Here is a 22,451-nt window from a genome sequence, read left to right as displayed (position 1 = left end):
TATTTCTCATTCAATCAACATGAAAAAACCTAGGATGTAAATGCCATCATTCCCATTTTATAATGAAAAACTATTTGAAACTCAGAAGTCAAATTACTTGCCCAACCACTGCTGCAAAGATGTACAAACAGAAAGAAACTCAAGATGTCACGTATTTATTTATTTAACAATAAAATAATTACTAAGAGAATACCCTGTGCCATGTACTATTGCAAACAGTGGATTTTTTATGGATATAACTTATAATTGTAAAAGCATTAAAATTCATGAGTTATAATATGCTAGACTATCATGGACTGCTGGCGAAGATGGAAGGTGCATTACTACAGGATTCTTGTGTACTGATGTGGCAGCTAACTGTTCAGTAACAATATCTCACATTACTATAGCTGTAATAGTTTAATGATTATTTACAGATATGAATTGCTATTAAATCCCCATTTTATGTATAACAATGTGTGTTCCCCTTCACTGGAGTATGGTAAAACACCCAGGTCAAGCAATTAACTACTGCAGCCTGAGAGAAATCAATTTCATAGTCATGCACATCAAAGAGAGTCTCAAAGTACACAAAAGGGAGAGAATCCTTCAGCTCAAAAGTAAAAACTTAAAAAATGCAAGTAAGGGGCTTCTCTGGTGGTGCATTGGTTGAGAGTCCAACTGCCGATGCAGGGGACACGGGTTCGTGCCCCGGTCCAGGAAGATCCCACATGCCGCAGAGCGGCTGGGCCCGTGAGCCATGGCCGCTGAGCCTGCGCGTCCGGAGCCTGTGCTCCGCAACGGGAGAGGCCACAACAGTGAGAGGCCCGCGTACCGCAAAAAAAATAAAAATAAAAATTCAAGTTAGGAAAGGAAGGAGGGAGGGAGGGAGGTTGGTTGGTTAAAGTCCCAATACTGCATATAAAAGATATGTCAGAAAAAAATAAAACTAAAAACTTTCTCTTCAGTGACTGTAGCAATGATAAATTAAAATCACCTACTGGTTACAAAAAAAAATTCCAACAACTTCAGAACAAACAAGGTCTGTGCAAAATTAATTCCTGTGTTGTAGTAACAGAGATCGTTGTTAAATAAATCACTCTGTTTCTGTTTAACACGACTGGAAACAAACTACCGATTCAAGTGAGAAACTTTAAAAGTCCAGTCAGCATTAAAATGATGGATTTAATGAATCCATAAATTTCTCCTAAATAAGCAATCACGCAATTGCACATCAACTTCAGCACACTGTTGATAGGGACTTTCCAAATTGCTAGCTAGTTCCACTATTATATCCCCCAAGGAAAATAACACAATGTAAAAGGAAGAGGGGGGAAACAGAAATTTGTGAGATCTATAAGCTTAATTATAAACAAAAAGGGTAGGGGAAAATATATACATACTTACACATATACATACATATAAAATGATATATGTGTATATACATACATATAAAATGATATATGTGTACACACACACACACACACACACATATGAAACAAAGCAAAGGAGGAAAAAATATGAAAAGCCAAGGAAAAGAGATAATTATCACCTACCACCATCTTCCAGAATTTCAGTGATGGGGTTTAGGTTGAGAGATACAATAAATGCAACTAGGAAGACTAGACTCCCCTCTCTCCATTTTTAAAAATTTCTCTCCAGTTTTGGTTTTCAAACCTTATAAAGGAGGACAAAGATAATAAGGTATATTTCAAACATATTTCCAAAGGATGACTATCTGAAGACTGTCAATTGCATCATATCCACATTTTATATGTTTACTATTCCCTTCAGATACCTAAAATCAGGCCAAAAATCTGTCCCAAACATAGTATACGTAATATGCTGTGATTTAGGATTAAAGCAAGGAAAGAAAATGTGCAACTGTTTTGAATTAATGAGATGAGAATTTTAAATAAATAATCCTGAGGTAGGTTTGTGAATTCCCCTTATAATGACAAACACAGGTACACAATCCACTCTTGCAAATACTCTACAATATCATTATATCTGTATGAATTAATTTGGCCTTTTGCACTATTGTCTTTTAGTTCCTTTCAAAGTCTCTTTTCTTAAAAAGTTGAGAGAATGCAAGTGTTTCCTCCTAGTCAAAAGATGAAGGAAATAATAAAATCACAGCTAGTATTTACTTACTAGGAGGGTGTGGTCCTTCGCAAAGCAATTTCTATTTCAGTTCATCCTTACAACAAAACCAAAATCTGTATGATTTTTATTCCCATTTTTGATATGTGAAAGATTCTATAAAACCAGCTGGAGATTCCAGGGCTGGTGGGTGGCAGTCAGATGTGCAAATCAGAGACTGTGTTTCTAGAACTCATAAGGTTTATCGCTAAGATGTACTGCCTGTCTGGTCTCTTAATTTTATTGTTTACATGCTTCTAAAACAATGGTTGAGGTAACTGTAATATAAAAAGAGAGTTACCACTAAAACATTAAGACTAAAAAAGAACACAACCAATGGATAAGAAAAAGAAAAGTACCAGGAATTCAAAAGGAGTTAGCTATAGCAATTCAGCACAAACCAAAGCTGATAGATTTGTGTAAGTCAGTGCTGAAATGGACATACCTAGTTCTTCTGTCAGATAAAAGGAAGCCAAATTTCTTCTGGAAGTCATAATCTTTTCTTCTGACATTAAAGATAGCCAGAATTTATCACATGAACCCTTAAGTAAAGTGACAGTATATTTTCAACATCAGTTGGGCTAAATACAGAGATATTCCTCAGAAGGTTCTTATTCTTATATCTTCCCTCTAGGAAAGCCAGTGGAGGAACAGTAAATTGGAACACTTGACACTTAACATTGTAACTCTGTTACGGCTTAATTCAAAAGTGAGTTAAGGATCTGAATAGATGTAGTTCCAAAAAAGATATGCACATGCTACATAAGCACCTCAAGCCATGCTCCAATGAGCCATTAGGGAAATGAAAGGCAAACGACAATGGGATACCACTTCACACTCAATGGGATGCTATAAACAAAAAAAGATAATAACAAGTGTGGGTGAGGCTGCGGAGACCCTGGAGCCGCTGTGGTCTGAATGTTCACGGACCTCCAAAATTCATATGTTGAAATCCTAATGCCCGACGTGATGGCATGAAGTGGAGAGGCCTTGGGGAGGTGCTTAGGTCATGAGGGTGGAGCCTTCATGAACAGATTCTTATAAAAGAGACCCACAGAGATCCCTCACCCCTTCCACCATGTGGGGACCCAGCAAGAAGGCATCTATCAACCAGGAAGTGGGTCCTAGCCAGCCATCACGCTGAATCTGCTGGCACCATGGCTCTAGACTTCCCAGCCTCCGGAACTGTGAGAAATAAATTTCTGTTGTTTATAAGCCACCCAGTCTGTGGTATTTTGTTACAGCGGTCTGAATAAGACGGGGTCCTCACACACTGTAAGACTGTAAAGGGCTTTAGAAAGTAGCTCCCCAAAAGGTTATACATAGTTATCACGTGAACCAGCAATTCCAATCTGTTGTATACCTCAGGGAAATGAACACATATGTCCACACAAAAACTTGTGCATGGATGTTCACAGCAGCATTATGCATAATAGCCAAGCAGTGGAAACAACCTAAATGTCCATCAACTGACAGATGTGAAACAGGAGGGGAGGGGGCGGGGCACAACCTTTAAAAGAATGACACGGCCATAGTACATGACGAAAACTAGTGAGAAGCAACTAGGTCCAAGACGGTGGAAGATGTGACTTCCAACAGACCTTGAGCCTCATTATACGCTCATTGTAATATAGTAGCACGCTAAATGACACACCCACCATCACCATGACAATCCTGAAGCTAACCATAAAAGGCCAGAAAGTGGGCGGTGGCCCATTTCCTGGAAATCCCCGCCCCTTCCCCAAAATAGTTGGAATAATCCTCCCACTCATTAGCCTATGAATTTACCAGCCCAGAAAAACTACCACACCATATTTTGAGGCCTCTTGCTTCTTGCCTTCTGAGATGGCCCATACTCTGTCAGTGGACTATGTTTCTCTCTAAATAAATCTGGTTCTTACCAATCACTTCGTCTCCGAATCCTTTCGCGACGAAGAAAGAACCTGAAATTCGCCGGCAGCAGATGGATGAATAAAATATAGTATAGCCATATAACAATTATTTAGCAATAAAGGGAAACGATGTATGATGCATGCTACAACAGGATGAAGTTTGCAAACATTTTGTTAAGTGAAAGAAGACGGTCACAATGGACATATATTGTATGATTCCATTTATATGAAGCGTCAAGACTAGGCAGATCCATAAAGATGAGTGGTTGCCGGCTGAGGAAGAAGAAAGAGTGTTAGAGGGAATGTGGAATGACCACTAATGGTGTGGTATTTCTTTTCGGGTGATGAGAACTTCTACAGTTGATCCCAATTGAGTTTCAGAAACACAATCATGAGGTCTTTTTAATCTGGAAGCATTGCAGCAGGTGTTAATATCTGTCATCTTCAAGCATAAGGGAGTCTCATAAGGTAGAATTGCATCATAATATGACCAGCCAGTTGCATTAGGGATAGCTTCAAGGCTGAATGAGCTAATGATTATTATTTAAATTTATGAATGATTATTATTTAAACTGTTTTGGATCCTGGACCCCTTGAGTATGGGTTGAAAGCTTTGAACAAGGTAGGCATGGTGTTACCCTGAGGAATGTAATTAATTTCAGACATTGGAAGAGGACTCTCCATGACTGTAGTGAAACAAGACAAAAACAAGATCACTCTCTAATCCTGCCTGAACTGAAAATTTAACCAGGAAAGAAGCGGAATGCTGTGCCATCACAAAGGTGACCAAACATCCCCCTCTTCTGGTTAGCAGGAGTGACTACTGCTTCTTCTCCAATGATGACTCTAGCCTGTTCCTCTAGCTTCCTGGATAAAAATTAAGATACCTAACAGTCAAATTGCCTCTGCTTTTTGACAGCACACAGCCCAGAACAGACCCTTCACTTTCTTTAAACTTCTCTAAAAACCACCTTATCCAAATCCTATAATAAGCTCCACCTGACCCTTCTTTTTGAGACAGGCCATGGTTTTCCAAGGTACGGATTACCCTTGCTTCAGTAGTAAGCCTAATTTGGCAAGGGTGTGTTCTTGCTGGTGTCTGGCTGATGGGAATCAACAACATCTAAAATATTTATAATAAGTTGTTAATAAAAGCATGTATAAAATTTTATGTATATTATAACTTCATATTCCTATTGAAATACGCATATATCACACACATTACATATATAACAGTTACACTGATACAAGAAAGAACATGGATACACACCAAACTATTAAGAGTAGTTATCTCTGAATGTTGGTATGATTGTTTTCCTTTTCGTTTTTCTGGATTTCATATTTTCCTTCAAACATCATATATAATTTAAGAAGGGAGGAGGGGAAGAGACAAGAAAAACCCTCCCAAAAGAATATGTTTTAAGAGAAGAATCTCATTCACAATGATTGTCAATGTATAAAGTTTTCAACCTTTAGCATATTAGAATCACTTGGGATGCTTGCTGAAAATAAGGATTCCTGGGCTTCATCTCTGGGGTGGACCCCAAAATGTGGATGTTGGACCCCAGGAGATACAAACCCATAAAGTCTGAGGAACCTTGAATAATGCAGCTTTGGGGACAAACTAGAACTTGAAAGATGTATAGATTAACAGCAGAAGGAGAGGACTTTCTAATCTAAGGAGAAGAATGAGTAGCCTGAAACCATGCAGCTGCATGTGCCGGGAACAGGGAGAGTAATGCACCGCAGGCTCTGAGTAAACCTGATTTGACCCACCTGATGGAACTGCAGGCTCCTTTAGAGAACAGTTGGAAACTGGGCAGGTTTGGAAAGGTAAGGTGGGTAGTATGTAAAGTTCACTCAAGTTTCCCACCCACATTGCTGACAACAATCAACAATTCACTGGTTTCTTCAATTTATATCCACACGTTTTTCTAACTTTTCTTTAACATTTCCACTAGCAATTTTCCTTCTTCCAACCCTATTAAATCTTTTCTACCCTCCAGGAACTCATTCTTTCCTCTTTACTTATAATGCCAGTCAGCTGAAAACCTACTGCCAGCCAACAAAGAAACATGGAAAACAAAATTAAGTTTAAAAGTCCCCTGCTGAGCATCTATCTGATACTATGACACAAGAGTGTAAGTCATCACTATCTTTCCATATCATGTTAACTTTTTTTTTTAAAGGAATGGGACTTTCCAATGAGTAATCTGATCTCTTACTTGTGTCAAGAAATTTAAGTGGAAAAGTGTTCCTACCTTTAACCATTTAAAAGAACATTTTTTTATATTAAAAATGAATAATTTGAGCTTTTGTCTACGATATAAAGTAAAATAACTTTACAGCTAAAAGAGACTTCAAAGTACAAACTTTCATTTCACTGATCACAACTGTTTCACAGCTTATTTGCCCTAAAACACACCCCCAAAATTATATTTTAGCTGAAAATTCCCCTCTATATTTTATGCCCCTTAAAATAGGTACAGTAAACCTTTTTTGTGAAAACCATTGGTCTTCCATTGGCAGTAAAATTTTCAATTATTAACAGAGAAATACTATTTGATATTAAATCAGTTTAATACATATGGAATAATGTTATCATGTCCTCATCCTAAGCTTATTGGAGTAGCTAATTCAGGTATCAAACAAAAATCTCCAAGTAGATGATGGTCAATGATAAACTAAATGGAACCCCAAAAGCAAAAAAGCAGTTCCTTTAAAATTAAAAATTTACTCTACCTAGAGGTTTTCTATTCTGCTAAAAAACTATTATGAATAAAGGATACCACTGAAAATGAGGCACATAATGCACTTGCACTGATATTATCTCAGCAGAAAAGGAATTTAGAACTTGTAATGGTGAGAAACATAAGTCATTTTCAGGTGATTTGGAATAATTTTAAGAAAACTCACATTCCAATAAATCAAATGCTAGGTCTGATGAACATAGTTGCAGACTCGAAGGGCTCTCACAACTAGAATGCCTTTTTGGTAGGTTAACGTCAAAAGTTCCATTTTAATAAATGGCAACTTAAATTTTGCAAAAAAGGAATCATGATATACTTTCTTCTTTTCATGTCTTTGAGTTAAATTAAATACTTCGATTGTGATAGCGTGGGCAGAGAATGTTGTTTTAAAGCCAAATAAAACTCCATTCTACAACCTACATTTGATAGATTCACACACTTTTCTAGGCTTTTTTCCCCTGTACATAAATGAGGTAACATCAGCCTCACAGTATTATTACAAGGATTAAGAGAGACTGTGTATATGTAGAAGGAAAGAAATATTGGTGGCAGAATTCCACAGGAGTGAAGTGTCTTTTGATTAGAGAATAAACCACAGTGAATGGTAAGGGACAACTAGAAAACAGAACAGTAGACGAAATTACTCCGCGTAATAAAGGAAAAAGAATCTTAAGATTTCACAAGCAGCTGAGAGGGAAGGAGAGAAGGGGCCTTGAGAAAAATGCTGGCGAGAGAAGGGAGAGAACAGCAAAGCAAGATGGAGCCAAGACTGTGACCCAAAGAAAAGAATTGGCAAGAAGTTCCCTGTGACCAGCTAGGCTCTTAATAAAACAAGACTGACAGACATTCTACTTTAAGTTCCCCCCACCTTATACTCTAATGTATATCTGCTGCAATTAGCGACCCCTCCCCCCAATAAAAAGAAACAAGTCTGTTAGAGGAAAGGATCTCGTGTAAAGCTGTCTTGGGTAAAGTCTTTTTTTTTTTAAGATTTAATTTTATTTATTTTTGGCTGCGTTGGATCTTCGTTGCTTGCGGTGAGCGGGGGCTACTTCTCGCCACGGTGCGCAGGCTTCTCATTGCAGTGGCTTCTCTTGTTGCGGAGCATGGCTCTAGGCGCGCGGGCTTCAGGAGTTGTGGCACGCAGGCTCAGTAGTTGTGGCTTGTGGGCTCTAGAGCGCAGGCTCAGTAGTTGCAGCACACGGGCTTAGCTGCTCCGCGGCATGTGGGATCTTCCCGGACCAGGGCTCGAACCCATATCCTCTGAATTGGCAGGCGGATTCTCATCCACTGCGCCACCAGGGAAGCCCCGGGAAGCCCCCTTGGGTAAAGTCTTATTAAAAGTCGGCTAAATACAACTGCCTCCTACCAAGTGGTGTTTTGAGGAAATCAAGGAATGTGGGCTGTGTTCCAGATTTGAACTTACACAAGGTGCTGAAAAGGGAACAATGATAAGACACAAGCAAGCTGGAGAATTCAGAAACAGAAAGGATCCAGGTGGTGTCTGGAAGAAAATTAAACGCCAGAGATAGTGGGGGAGGGAGGTAAGAGGCAGAGTTCATTTCATTTAAATATCATGGGACCAGTGACCCCAGTAGGGGGAAAATCAGGTTGCCAACTTCTGCCAGTGTCTTTTGATTGGCAGTCAGTAAATGTCAGCTCTCTTCCCTTCTGAGGAATGAATAACGTTTCATACCTCGGATACAACTGTTTTCACGCTTGTTACAACTACCAGAGAAAAGAGGCAAACTTTAAAAAATGATACAAAACTAGCATGAGGTTGCACTTTATCCAAAAGAGTCAACCAAGACTGAGTGGTTGATTTGGGCGGGGAGGGGGAGGGCGGAGATCTACCTTCAGGAAAAGCAGACGTTTGTCAAAAACCACTAGAACTTCACAGTGTATCTAGGAGATCAAAGATTCTCCAACACGTCAGACAGGGGAAAGCTACGATTTTGAGGAAGGCAATTGAGCAGTCTGGGCAAGGAAGTCAGATAATTAGAAGCCTTAAAATCAACATCTTTTCTGCAGTAAGAATGCTCAGGTCAGTTCCCTTTTGAAACACTGTAGCAACAACGTGGCCTTTGCAAATAAATGAGGAATTACTACGCTACTTTATGTTAACGAAAAAGGTTAGACATTTATGTTCAGAAATTAGAGAAACTTAACTGAAGGCGTCTCCATTTTTTCAAATTATACAGAAAAGAAAGGGTAATAAAGGAAAGACGAAAAGCGTTTCCTCGGTAAACAGGTGCTACAGGAGGAAGGCGGAGTTCCCTTCTCCAGGGAAGGCTCCGAGGGCCCAGCGGGGGAAGCGAGTCCGGGAACGCGGAGAAGGCACGGTTCATCGCAGGGTAATTAGCACACAGGTGCCCGCATTCCCTCCATTTAAAATGCCAAGATAGAAACGTACAGTATCTCCGTTTCAAACAAACCAAGGGAGCCTCTGTCAAACTGAAATTCTCTTACTACTACTACCTAGAAGCAGAGGCAGTGAAGGAGCGGCAGGAAATTCACGAGGGAGCTTCCCACAGACTCGGGCACAGGCAGCTCTGCACAGAGCAGCTTCTACGGAGAGCGTGACACACACCCTCGAGCAACCCACCGGGGAGGAGAGACCCGATATCCAGTTTGACCGCCCTCCGCTGCGCCCCACCTGTCCAGGGCTCGCTCGGATGGGTGTTGCAGACTGTAAGCCCCACGTCCTCTCCTCTCCCCCCAGTCCCCACGGGGAGCCAGCCTCCCTGCCTTCGGCCAGGACCCGCGTCCGCTCGCTCTTACCTTGGCTCGCGGTCCTTGCTCCGGCTCGTCGTGCCGCGGCGGGCGGGCTGGGGATGCCCGGGAGTCGGCGCTGAGAGGCGCGGACGCCGGAGACGCTATCTGTAAACACGCTCCACGTGCGCTCGCCCTGCCCCATTCGCATCCCGCTCGGGACACCTGAGGATGCGCAGCTTTCTCGCGAGCCCTCCGAAGGTGCGATATTTATTGCACCTGGGAACGGAGGAAGCTTTGCCCACGGAACCGGGACACTGGGAAAAGGGCTGAGACAAGGTGAGCTTGTACCGCCCCCTGCTGGCCGGCGAAGCAGTCTGCAGGTTGGAGCAGCCGGGCCCTTAGCAGAACCCACGCGGCGCCCAGAGACTCCGCGGCGGCTGGGCCCGCCCCCTCCCGCCCGCTCGCCGGAGACCCCGCCCCCAGGCCGCGCGCTCGCCCGCGGAGGCCCCGCCCCCTCGCCGACACAACGTTCCTGCGGGGGCGCGCGCGTGCCCCCTAATCCCCCGCCTTCCGGCTCCGGCGGCGACGCTCGCTGCGTACTGTCTGCTGCTGCTGCTGCCGCTGCCGCTGCCGCCGCCGCCGCCGCCGGTGTCAGCCTCCCTCGGGAGACTCCATTTGCTCTCAGGTTGGTTTGGCCGCCGCGAAGGCAGGCGGAGAGCGATGCCCCCGGCCCGCGGACTGGCCTCCCCTGGGCCAAGCGCCCGCCCGCTCGCTGGCTGGCTGCGGCGGTGACATCCTGGTCGCTGGCGTCCACGGAGGAATCCGGGCTCCCACGGAGCAAAGACGTCCGGCGTTCCGGAGCTCTCCGTGCAGGGAGAGGCCCTCGCTAACGCGGCTCCTCTCTGACCTCTTAATTTCAGGAGGTAGGCAATGCAGGTCCCGTTCCCTGACACTCTAGATAATGCCTGAAAGCAGTCTGTGTCGTATTTAGCCATCACATTCCTAGGAGGCGTTAATTTTCTCAACACAGTCGCAGGATAGATGTGGGTAATGCCACAGACCCTGATATTGAAAGAAAAATGTTTTTGGTATCTTCCTTTAGGTTTCGGAGGTTACGAGTGCCTATACAGCCCCCGACAGGAACTACTTCTGTTGGCCCATCGAGGATCATCTTTCACCAGGATTATCGTAACATCTTCACTGAGCCTTCCCCCACCCCATACCCTCTACCATGAGTCCTGATTTCTGCCAATGAAGTTTTTTGATGCTTTCTTTAATCATGTGACACCACTTCTTGTCCACCTTTTTCCTTTTCAGTTGTCAAACACATGAGGTGGAGGTTTGTGTCATGTTAAAGTACACAGTTTCCTGCCTGTCCACTTTCACCTGATTTGCACCGCTCCCTTCTGTTCAGCTTGCCTTACCCTGCTTGCTTACAATTTCCATAACCACTCACTTGCACAACGTGTAGCAGCCCTTGCCTGGGGAGGTAGCATTCCATACAACGCACTGCCTGACAAGGACAGCAGTCAGGGGGCGAGTTTTCCCGTTGTATTTTCCTATCAGGTTTGCAAGCCCTGTCTTCAACTCTTTGTTCCCTAGCACGTTGCCCCAAATACTCCCACCATAGTCTTAGTTCCTTTAACATAGAGCTTCGCCCGTAAGGATGGCAAGAATCAAGTATGTAATAGGACTGTTTTGGAGACCTTGCTGGTACAATATTGGTTGTCATAGCCACTGAGAACGCAGTTCATGAAAAGATCTTAAACTAAGGGAGGAGGAAGCAAGATAGAAGATAGGATTCAGTGGAGCCAGTCCTTGTTGTTTGAAGTTTGTAAGTTTCAAAACGGCAAAGTGAAGAGAGTCATGTAGGCCTTTTCTGGAAATTGGCCAGCACACTGTCCGTCTAGGTCCTAGGGGGGCAGGAAAGGGACCTTAAAACCCCATTTTCTAGTCTCATTGTGTCCAAATCTGAGTTGTTAAATATCTTGTTCTAGTAATCGTCTAAAATATTAGCTACAATGTTGGGGAAACGAAAGCGTGTGGTGTTGACAATTAAGGACAAGCTTGACATTATTAAGAAACTAGAGGAAGGCATCTCTTTCAAAAAACTTTCTGTGGTGTATGGAATTGGTGAATCCACAGTGCGTGATATTAAAAAAAACAAAGAAAGGATAATAAACTATGCCAACAGTTCAGATCCTACAAGTGGGGTATCGAAACGTAAATCTATGAAGTCATCAACATATGAGGAACTTGACAGAGTTATGATAGAGTGGTTTAACCAACAGAAAACAGAGGGGATTCCAGTGTCGGGAACGATTTGTGCAAAACAAGCCAAGTTCTTTTTTGACGCCCTGGGGATGGAAGGTGATTTTAATGCATCATCTGGCTGGCTGACTCGATTTAAGCAGCGCCATGGTATTCCAAAGGCTGCTGGTAAAGGAACAAAACTGAAAGGAGATGAAACTGCTGCCAGTGAGTTTTGTGGTAACTTTCAGGAATTCGTTGAGAGAGAGAATCTACAACCAGAACAAATTTATGGTGCTGATCAAACTGGATTGTTCTGGAAATGCCTACCGTCAAGGACATTAGCTCTTGAAACTGAGCGGAGTACTTCTGGTTATAGGTCAAGCAGAGAGAGAATCATTATTATGTGTTGTGCAAATGCCACAGGTTTACACAAACTTAATCTTTGTGTTGTGGGGAAAGCAAAAAAACCTCGTGCATTCAAAGGAGCTGACCTTTCAAACCTTCCTGTCACTTATTTCAGTCAAAAAAGTGCATGGATAGAACATTCTGTTTTCAGACAGTGGTTTGAAAAGTACTTTGTGCCACAGGTACAGAAGCATTTGAAATCCAAGGGGCTTCTAGAAAAAGCAGTGCTCCTTTTGGATTTTCCCCCAGCACATCCAAATGAAGAACTGTTGAGTTCGGATGATGGCAGAATAATTGTGAAATATCTACCACCAAATGTCACAAGTCTCATTCAACCTATGAGTCAAGGAGTTCTAGCCACAGTGAAAAGATACTACCGAGCAGGACTTCTCCAGAAGTACGTGGATGAAGGAATTGACCCCAAAATGTTCTGGAAGAACTTGACAGTGTTAGATGCAATTTATGAAGTGTCAAGAGCTTGGAACATGGTAAAATCAAGTACCATAACCAAAGCATGGAAAAAACTTTTCCCTGGCAATGAAGAGAATTCAGGCATGAATATTGATGAAGGAGCCATTTTAGCAGCTAACTTAGCAACAGTTTTACAGAATACAGAAGACTGTGAACATGTTGACCTTGAGAATATTGATCAGTGGTTTGACTCTCGGAGTAATGACTCAAACTGTCCAGTGCTAACTGACAGTGAAGGTGCCGAGGACCAGGCCAAGCCTGCCGAGCACAAGCCTTCCAGTAAGACTAGAAAAACAGAACTGAACCCAGAGAAGCATATTAGCCACAAAGCTGCACTTGAATGGACCGAAAATTTACTGGATTATCTAGAACAACAGGATGACATGCTTCTGTCTGATAAACTGGTGTTGCGGAGGCTTCGAACGATAATAAGAAGAAAACAGAAGATCCAGAATAACAAAAGTCATTAATAATCCTGTTAAGGGTTTCAGTGTGTTTGCATCTTTGTGACTTTATCTGCAGTGGAACTTAATTACCTTGTTTGAAGTGCTGTGGATTTCAAGGCCAAATACATTTTATTAATGAATTTAGGATTAGATGCTGTTTTGGATTACTTAAATTACTGTGCTTGAGTGTCGGTTCTAGGAAGTGAGCATTGACATGTATCTTGTCTGTTTCTAATCTGTATTATACTAATTTAGATCATAAGGTACCTGAGGCCAGGGATCCTGTATCTGTTTTGTGCCTGAATTTCATTGTCTAATAGAGTACCATGCACACTCTAGGCAATCAATAAATCTTTCTTAAATTGAATTTTTATGACTTTCTCTGAACTTCAGTTTCCAAACTGAAATACGTGGAGGGTAAGTTTCCCTTTCTACCGTTTTTCCACCTGCCGAAAATTTTAGAACTCAGCGAAGATTATACTTGAAGTACGCGTATTTCACTGTGAAAGCAGAGAACTGAAGGAAAATAGTCTGAAGCCTGAAGTATGGCATTCTATAGCAATAGTATTTGGACAATCAGCAATTCAGATTGGCTGTCTCTGTATAATGAAGTAAGAAGAAACAAGGTTAAAACGTCCCCAGGCAAAGGACTCGCACTTCACTTTTATTTCATCTGGCAGTAGGGAGAGTTCCTTCAGAGTTGTGGAAAGAATGCCATCATTGTTCCAGAAAAATAGATTTCATTTTCCAAATCATTGCTATTAGAAGAGAATAAGGTTTAAACTGTGTTACCTGTCATTTTGATCCTTTATTAGTAGAGATATGTAAGTAGTTTTTTCTCTTTAATAAGCTATTTGAGGTAACACTTCAGAGCTTTAAAGTACATCATTTGCTTTCATAATAGCGTATTTTTCTGTGAGAACTAATACTGAGAATATAAGCATACATTGCATTTGTGGAGCCATCACGTGAACTGACGTTAAATTGAACATGAGAAAGGCACTATAGAACAGCCTAGGCTGCTGTGTGACCATGGGCAAGTTACTTAACCCATCTGTAAAACAGGAATAATACCTGCCTCTGAGAGTATTTTGAGGAGTACATGTGTTAATATATGGATTTTAAGTAATACAGGCTTAGAACAGGACCTGGCTCAGAAAACGTCCTCTAAGTGTTAGCTCCTGTTACCGAGCTGCAGAAATGATGTTTCAGAAGTGTGCTCAGCAGATCCAGTGTGTCAATCAACCCTGATGTTGCTGCACTGGGAAAACTCCTTAGAGGGAGGTGAGATAAAAGAGATCAAGTGACTAGATTCAGCTGAAATATAGTAACAATTTACTTCAAAGAAAACTGCAAGGTTAATCCAATTCAGAAATCATTTCCCGACCATCTACCACTAGGCACAGTGGGGCATGCCGGCACGTTTAAGACATCTTAGTTTGAATTATAAAAGGAAATGGGAATGGAATTGTAGTTTCTTTGCTCCAGTCCTGCTAATAAAATACATAGATGTTGGCTTTGTTCATAGAATCTGTTACTGATATTGGCCTCGTTTACTGAAGTAATAAAATACCTTTAAAGCAGATAAGATAGCAGTTAGGAGGACACTTGAAATATCAAACTAAAGTAACACAGGATCAGTAGAAAATTAGAGCAAAAGAAATATCACAGGAGACTGGTTACAGTAATGAGGTCCAGCCATATACTGGGAGCTTTGTTGTGATTGACTTGAGATTTTAGAAGCTCTGACAGTCCTTCATGAGGACTGTTAGAGCTCAGAATTCTGCCTTTTGACAAAGCAGAGGCTTTGAGTTCGAGAAAGGCCTTTTCGGAAAACCTCTAAGAATATTTTCTTTGGAAGGATTCATACCTTATTATTAACACACCTCTCTCAGGTTACACAATTTCACTTACTAGAAAGGCCTGAGGAAATGAAACTTTGTGCAGGTAAGTCCTGAAACTATTTGGTTTCTTGGAGGCAAAGGGATTCTGAAGCCTGGAAATGGTGATGACATATTTGAATACTGCTTTGCATTTTTCACAGAGCTTTCTGCTAACAAAAACTTCTCAGACTTCTTTCAGTCATGACACTGAAATGGTTGAATCCTGTTTTATCATTAAAGACCGATATAAACTGTGCATTCTAATTCCATAATTAATTGTAATACAAAAATCGTTTTCCTCTTCCAAGTATTGTTATATTAATTATATCCTCTAGGAAGATGCATCGTGTTATCTTGGTTAACCCCACCCTCCTTATATGTAGCCTAGTTTGAGAAGCACAGAAAATAATGTGCTCTCATTTGACTTGGTGCACCTTACAGAAAGTATCCACAAATTTATTTTTAAATAAATTTATAAATGGAAATTAATACATTTTCCATTTATAAAAGTGCCTATTTTTTTAGAGGATTTGAAAGACAAACAGAACTCAGACCAAATGGGAAGTGTTTGGCAACTGAGAGTATACTTTAAAAAAACTTGTGTAGTGGGAATATTTACTATTTCATAATTTAATTTCAGAGAGTAATATAGGGGTTGACTGGAGAACCTTGAGTGCTCAGTAAATATAACAGACTTGGCAAGGCCCAGATCAGTAGGCACAGTCAATTCAAGTAGAATTATAGGATTATAATGGTGCTCTTGTTCCAGGACTCTCTTTGTTCTCAATCTAGCTTCAGATTGAGCTCTGTGGTCACTTCATCATGAATTTTCTGGATTTAAGGAAGCTCATGGTGGACTCAATGGCACAGCTGACATGAAGCAGGAGACAGCTAGTTAGGTCATGATCTCAGAGACACTCTGCCTCCAGTGATGTGCCCAAAGCCCCGCAACGTATTAAAATCAAAGCCAGGACCTGCCCTACAAATATAGCCCTCCTTCAGGAGGGCTGTGTCTACTTACTAGTATTTTCACAAAGTTCACCTGTTCTTATTTAAACATATACTTTATCTCCATCCCAAGCAAAATCACAGGTCTTGTGTGCTGACTGCGGTCTCTTTCTAGTCCAAGTTAAAGTAAATATAAAACTTTTTTTTATTTTATAACTTGACAATCTGTAACCCAAAACTACCTCGTATATCTCATTGGCACCTTTTGTGAAACTCTGGCTAAGAAGAAGGAGCGGGGTTGTTGAAGGGTCATGGATTGGAGTACAGACACCAGCTTCTCTGCTTTCTCCCTAGATAACCTTGACAGCTTTCCGGGCCTCTCGGAACCTCAAGTTTCTTCACATGTAAAAGGGTGGCAGGTTAAACGGGCACACTCCACAAGTGTTCATAAACACCAGCTATTAAGCAACCCTGTGGCTGTTCACTGAGAATCCCTGGCCTCCAGGCTTAGGCTGGAGAATGAGTCACAGTCCTTCTCTCATGGTGACTCTGTGCAGACCTCCTGGAGGCCTGGGCACCCTTGAGGTCTAGGGCACTGCCTCATCACTGGGAATGCTGGCTGGGGTCGCTGCCACAGGTAAGAGGGCAGTGCTGGGTCCCTCAGGCCCTTAAGACTACATGTGTGCTGTCAGTCATCACAGGGGCCCATCAGTAAACAGACAAACAAGCACAGGTGGGGCCTGCTTTAGCTGTAGTCTGGGGTAACGGGGCTCAAAGAGAGATGGGTTCTTCCAGGCAGCTGAGGGCATCCTTGTGAGGTGATGAGCTCTTTTGCTAAAGGCAGAAATGCAAACTGCCGGTGCAAACACAGGGGAAACTGGAGGAGCAGACAGGCGCCCAGCCAGGAAGCAGCGCCATCAGTGTGGTCCCCCATCTAACAGATGAGTCCAGGGGTCACTGGGCCTGGTTCGCCCAGCAGCATCCTGATTTACGCTGGTTGTTCAGAGTAAGTGTTACAGAGCCCTTTTTACTCTCATGTGTCCCAGCTCAGAGGAGAAATTAGGCGGTTTCCCTACCAGTGACCCAGAGAAGGGAGTTGATCTGCCTAAGATCACATAGTCGCTAGGGGCCAAGAAGGGAGTAGAAGCTGCTTCTCTCAGCTCCAGACGGGTGGCCTCGTGGCCAAGGGTAGGGGCTCCCTCCAGGCCGCGCCTCCCAGGGCCGGACTGCAGTCTGGAGCCCACTTCAACCTGGAGTCCAGCACAGGCCTGCCTATTCGATACAGGGGGGAAGTCCCGTAGTGAAATTCTCTCCTGGAGGGCGGGGGTGCGCCCAGTTCACGTGCTGGATGTCTGCTATGTGCCAGGCACGACGCTGGGCGTTCCCCAAAGCAAAGTCTATTTTGTGATCCTCAACACCAATCCTGTGAAGTATGATACCCGTTTGAGGAGTTCCCAAAGGGAGCTGGCAGAGGCCAACCACTCCTGTCTGAGACAAGGACAGAGGCTGCCCTTGCAGGAAGCTGCGGTCCTCCGTTCCCCCACGGGCATCCAGACTGCAAGAATCCACGAGGCTCTCAGCCAAAACCTTCCTTAAAACCACTTTTAGCTGGGTGTGTGTAATTCCAGAGAATGCTTCCACCAGGGTTATTCCCCAGGCAGCTGAGTATCATCGTAAATCCATCAGGCTCACGAAATCCTTCAGTGAAGCTCCATGCAACAGGTGCAGTCATCATGAGGGCATCTTTTAAATTTTCTTCTGATCAGAAGATCAGGCCCGGGGCTAGAGGGTAGATCCAGCCATGTCTCCACAGGTTATTGGGGTGGCCGACATCCTTTCTACATGGAAATCCCTGGGGCCGGGGGTTGCTTATCCTTGTTCCTGGCTCTTCACTCTTCCTCCTGGTCTAGGTTGCCCCAAGAACCAAGCCTGCCTGGCTTGCAGACCCATGTCAAGAACATACTTGTTTAGTATAATTTGGAAAGCGAGAAACAAAAGGTGCTATAAATGTATGATGAAATGTGTAAGGCATACATACTGTCTTCCACATTTTTTGGTCAGCCTAAAGATGGATATGAAAATATTTAGTGTAGCTCCTTTATAGAACTTTAGGTGTAATTTATGACTATCCCTAGAACTTCAAACATAGACCTTTGGGTTTTTGTATGTTCATAGTGACTCTGTAATGAGGTTATTAGCTAATACCACTGTAACTAATTACATCACTGGGGGATATGATAGATTAGAGTTACTCTCCATATATTAAAGGAATCAGTGAGGTTTTGGAACATTTAACTTTTTTTTCTTAAATTAGAAGAGAAAAATTGTAAGACTCAGCCTCATTAACCTATGAAGTAACTACCAAAAGTGCTTCTGTTCTCAAGAGGAACCTTAATAGCTGAACTTACGACCAAGTCACATCTAATTCTTCTAAAACCAACAAAAATGTTACCCAATTCTTTACTATATTTCAGAATATGTTGATCATCTGGAACTTACTTACCAAGAAAACATAATTACCTTTGAACCTAAAAAAAGGCAAAGTAAACTTAAGGAAAACAGTTTTCCTCATCCACTGAAGCATTTAATTTTTTTTAAAAAGTCATATAACAGAATAAAGTTTTAAAGATACTCTGTTTTCTTAATGAGAAGTGTCTGAGGTTATACACATAGTCTTAGTGTGTTAATTTAAGATGACAGAGAACCCAGATTTTTTTTCCCCTTTTTGGCTTTAAAAATGTAACTTAAAAGATGAATTCAATAGGAGTCTTGATAATCAACGTGATCTAATCCAAACTAACATATTTTAAGCTGTTTCAATGTAATAATCACAACACAAAGCTGACTCCCAAAGTATGGTTGTATTTTTAAAAATTATTGTTATAGTTGGACAATATATAGGGAATAGTATTTCCATTTTCTCTTAATCAGCTTTTTGGGGCCATTTGCTGATTTACTTTAGTATTTGGGGGAGTCTGGGTCTCCTCATTGTATTAATAAGATACTTAACCTATAGTACATAAAATACCTAAGTTGCTTTTCTATAAAAACTAGAGAATGAAGGGTTTTATCCTGCACTGTACAAATATTCAGTACTGTAAATTATACTCACCAATTAAATTAGCACAATGTATAATTAAAAATGTTTCTACCATGAGAAAAACTACTGTATTTGATTGATTCTAAAGATACACATTTTAATACCTGTGAAATTGGGATACTTCTTGCAATCAACAGCATCTTACAATTATAGTTGACAGCATTTTTGTCTTTCTTCATGGTATATAAAATAATTATATCTTTTAGGTTCTATGAAATATAAATTTTTTTGTAAATCTTGCCTTTCTTTTGAAAACAGAATTAGAAGTAATGGCATACATAAAAAATTTCCATTTAGTATATATACATTTATAATTATATGTTACATATGAATATACAAAAATCAGATATTTACAAGATAATCTAAGAAGTTATTTCATGATACTATTAATTGCTCTTGCACACACACTTATATTTTTCTAATTTAGGAGTAAAGGTAGGGTAATCCTTTTAACTACTACTGCATGTCTTTTAAAGACATGCTGCTTTATTTCATTTAAATATATAAAATAAATTGTAGAGCTATTGAAGTGTAGACAAATAGTGGCTTTTTATTGGCCACACTTCTAATGATTTGTATGTGAATTAATCTAAGAAGTTTCTAGATTGTTCAAGAATAGCATGTTTTCTTTGTTTATATGTTCTAGCCATGTAACTTACCATAATAGCTTTTTGTTTGTTTTTCTATAATTTATTCATATTTCCTTAGTTTTAACCTAATATCTTTTTTTTTTGTTCCCGGATCTCATCACATTACATTTAGTTTTCATATCTCCTTCGGTTCCTCTTGGCTGTAACAGTTTCTCAGAATGCACTTGTTTTGATGACCCTGACAGTTTTGAGGAGTACCGGTCAGGTATTTTGTACAACGTCCCTATACCCTGTACCTCTACCACAATTTGTTCTTGTTCTTTGTGTATCCCTTGCCTACTCTAACACAAAGCAGACTGTGAAAGTGCCATGATTAAAGATACATTATAAAGAAATAAAAGTATGAGAGAGAGAAAGGTAAATTTTGATGAGGATCGGGAAGGCTTTTTGCCCTTGAAGCAATTGGTTAGCCTGCAGTGGGATGGGGGGAATGAATATGAGGAATGCAGGTCATCTTCTAGGCACAAACTAATATGATTTCAACATGAAGTTTATTAAAAGTGTAATTACAAGTGTTGGTGTCAAGTTTGGTAGGGGCCTGAAGGGTTTTTTTCCCTCCTGACACCAAAATACACGGTGTCTTTTCCAACACAGCTTCTCCAACGCTGACACCAACTAGGTGTCCTACAGTTCTGACACTATCAGGGTTAGACCGCACAGGTTTAAGGGCTCAGTTCCATAAGACTGCCCTCACTTCACATGTAAGTGTCACGTATCAGGTCCCCAGGTTACCCTCACTTCTCTCTGTCTTGACTGCAAAGCTGGGGGTTCCCACAACCCCCCAGTCACTATTATAGTTTATTATAAAGGATACAAATGGTCAGATGTAGTGACATGTAGGGTGAGGTCCAGAAAGGTCCTGAGCACAGGAGCCTCTGTCCCTGTAGAGTTGGGTGGGCCACCCTCCTGGCACATGGATGTTTTTGCCAACTTGCAAGCTTCCTGAATCCTGTTGTTTAGGTGCTTTAATGGAGGTTTAATCCTATAGGCATGGTTGGTAAGATCAATGGCCATTGATGATTAACTCAATCTCCACCCGCTTCCTTTACCCCGAGGTTGGGAGGTGGGTCTGAAAGTTCCAAGCTTCTAATCAAAGCAACCAGTCCCACTCCTGAAGCTATCTGGGGGCCCCCAAAGAGTCATCTCTAGAATATCACCCTTATCACTCAGGACATTTTTTTTTAATTAGAGAAAAAATTGAGAAGACACACAAAAGTGGAGAAGCAAAAGTGTGAATGTTTGGAGAAGTAAGACGAAAAGGGGGGGACTGGAATGCAGTGAGAGATGAGCAGGTCCCCATCTTTTGAGGGAGAAGCTTGGAGAAGGAGGAGGTACCCCTCAGAGCCATTGTCATCATCTTATTTGCCAGTGTTCTTAAATGACATATGTACACATAGCAGAGCTGTGATAAAAAGCAAGATATTCAAGAACACTACAAGTTTGTTGGGATATTGTTTAGCTTTCTATTTCTAGACTTTTCTATTCCAGTTAAGCCAGTTTATTCTCATCTTGGGCCCTATCTGACACTCAACCTAGATTTGGGTCTAGAATGCCTCCTTAGACAGCTAATTTTAACTCTCTTGGTCCTTTTTTGCAGACATTTCTGTAAATGTAACCTTACCCTCTTTTGTGGCTGACAATTCTCTTTTTTTCTTCTGTTACTCATCGCTGGATAATTCATTTATTTCACTAATACTTTTTTGAACACCTACGATGTACGCTAACAAATTTAAGCCCCAGGACAGCAGGGACTTTAAATGCCCTGACGATTTTTGTGTATCCAGAATACAAAATAGTCCTGGGACAAACATGTTCAATAAATATTGGTTGACAGAACGAATCAGTACCATATGGAGCACTATATTCTTGATTAAGATAAAAGTTTTATTCTCAAGCATTTTACAGTAAAGGAGTGGGACAGCATTGTTTACTCAAATAATTACAGGAAAGAATTATTTAATAAAAGTCAGAGAGATAGGAGAAAATCTCCCATAAAGTTGGGATCACAAAAGGCTTACATCTTCAGTGAAAAGGAATCAGAATAAACTTGTGGCACAGGAGGGGCAGCAAGAAAACTCCCCCATTTTGACCCTGGCATTGGGTGGGAGGAATAGAAATATCTTTCCTCAGAATTTGTAAATACGAGCCTGACTTCTTATAGGTTTGCAATACAAATTTACTGTCTATCCCCAGACCATTCAGCCGACAATTTAATTTAAGATGGTTGTGCTTGCAGAAGACTGGTAGGAATAAACACAAATCCTCTCTGAAGGAATACAACTTCAACATAGTCCTCAAAAAATTCCATGGATAAAGTTCCAAAGAAAAAGAGCTCACAACGCACCGTAAGACCCAGCAGACACAACTGAAAGCAGCATCAGACCCACTCAGACTCTACTTATTGCAATTACTATAGAATGCAAACATAGCAAAGTTTAGCTTATACAAAGAGAAGGTTTAAAATATGAGCAAGACATAGGAGACTTAAAGATCAAGCAGATTTGAAAAGGAACTAAACAGAACTTTGAAAAATAAAATATAGTTATCAATATCATAATTGCAGGTAAGTCACTGTGACCCTTATCAGAGCAGGGTCACTGACGGATGAAGGCAGAATCCAGTACCAGTCAATGGAAGAGTTAATGGTAGTAAATAAAGCGTGCAATATACGTTATGTGATTTTCTGTAGGCACATGATATTTTACAATTTAAAAATGTTAAACAGAAGATAATGAGAGATGAAATAAATAAGACTGGTAAGTGCAGACTAATTCTAGTACCTTTCAGTGGTGATAAAACGGTGAGGGTGATGAGGAC

At 41.3% G+C, this 22,451-nt stretch overlaps 1 protein-coding gene across 2 annotated transcripts; it reads left to right on the top strand.

Annotated features, from left to right (window-relative positions):
- The first annotated feature begins 10,059 nt into the window (after positions 1 to 10,059).
- Positions 10,060 to 15,102, top strand: TIGD2 (tigger transposable element derived 2). Of its 2 annotated transcripts, none has more exons than XM_082605828.1 (2): positions 10,060 to 10,163; positions 10,581 to 15,102. In XM_082605828.1, exon 2 carries the CDS (start codon positions 11,500 to 11,502, stop codon positions 13,075 to 13,077), a length of 1,578 nt encoding a protein of 525 aa, XP_082461954.1. In that variant the 5' UTR covers positions 10,060 to 10,163; positions 10,581 to 11,499; the 3' UTR covers positions 13,078 to 15,102. The 2 variants fall into 2 exon arrangements, with proteins under 2 accessions (XP_082461954.1, XP_082461953.1); XM_082605827.1 differs by having other exon boundaries at positions 10,060 to 10,401.
- The last annotated feature ends 7,349 nt before the right edge of the window (positions 15,103 to 22,451 follow it).

This window comes from Mesoplodon mirus (assembly GCF_964341445.2).
Source record: "Mesoplodon mirus genome assembly, chromosome: 2".
NCBI classification, from domain to species: Eukaryota; Metazoa; Chordata; class Mammalia; order Artiodactyla; family Ziphiidae; genus Mesoplodon; species Mesoplodon mirus.
Note: the sequence above shows the minus strand (reverse complement) of the source record. Positions and strands in the feature narration are given on the sequence as shown.

Bases quoted from the DNA above. Each gene is read 5' to 3' on its own strand.
- TIGD2 (XM_082605828.1), top strand. From the start codon at position 11,500: ATGTTGGGGAAACGAAAGCGTGTGGTGTTGACAATTAAGGACAAGCTT.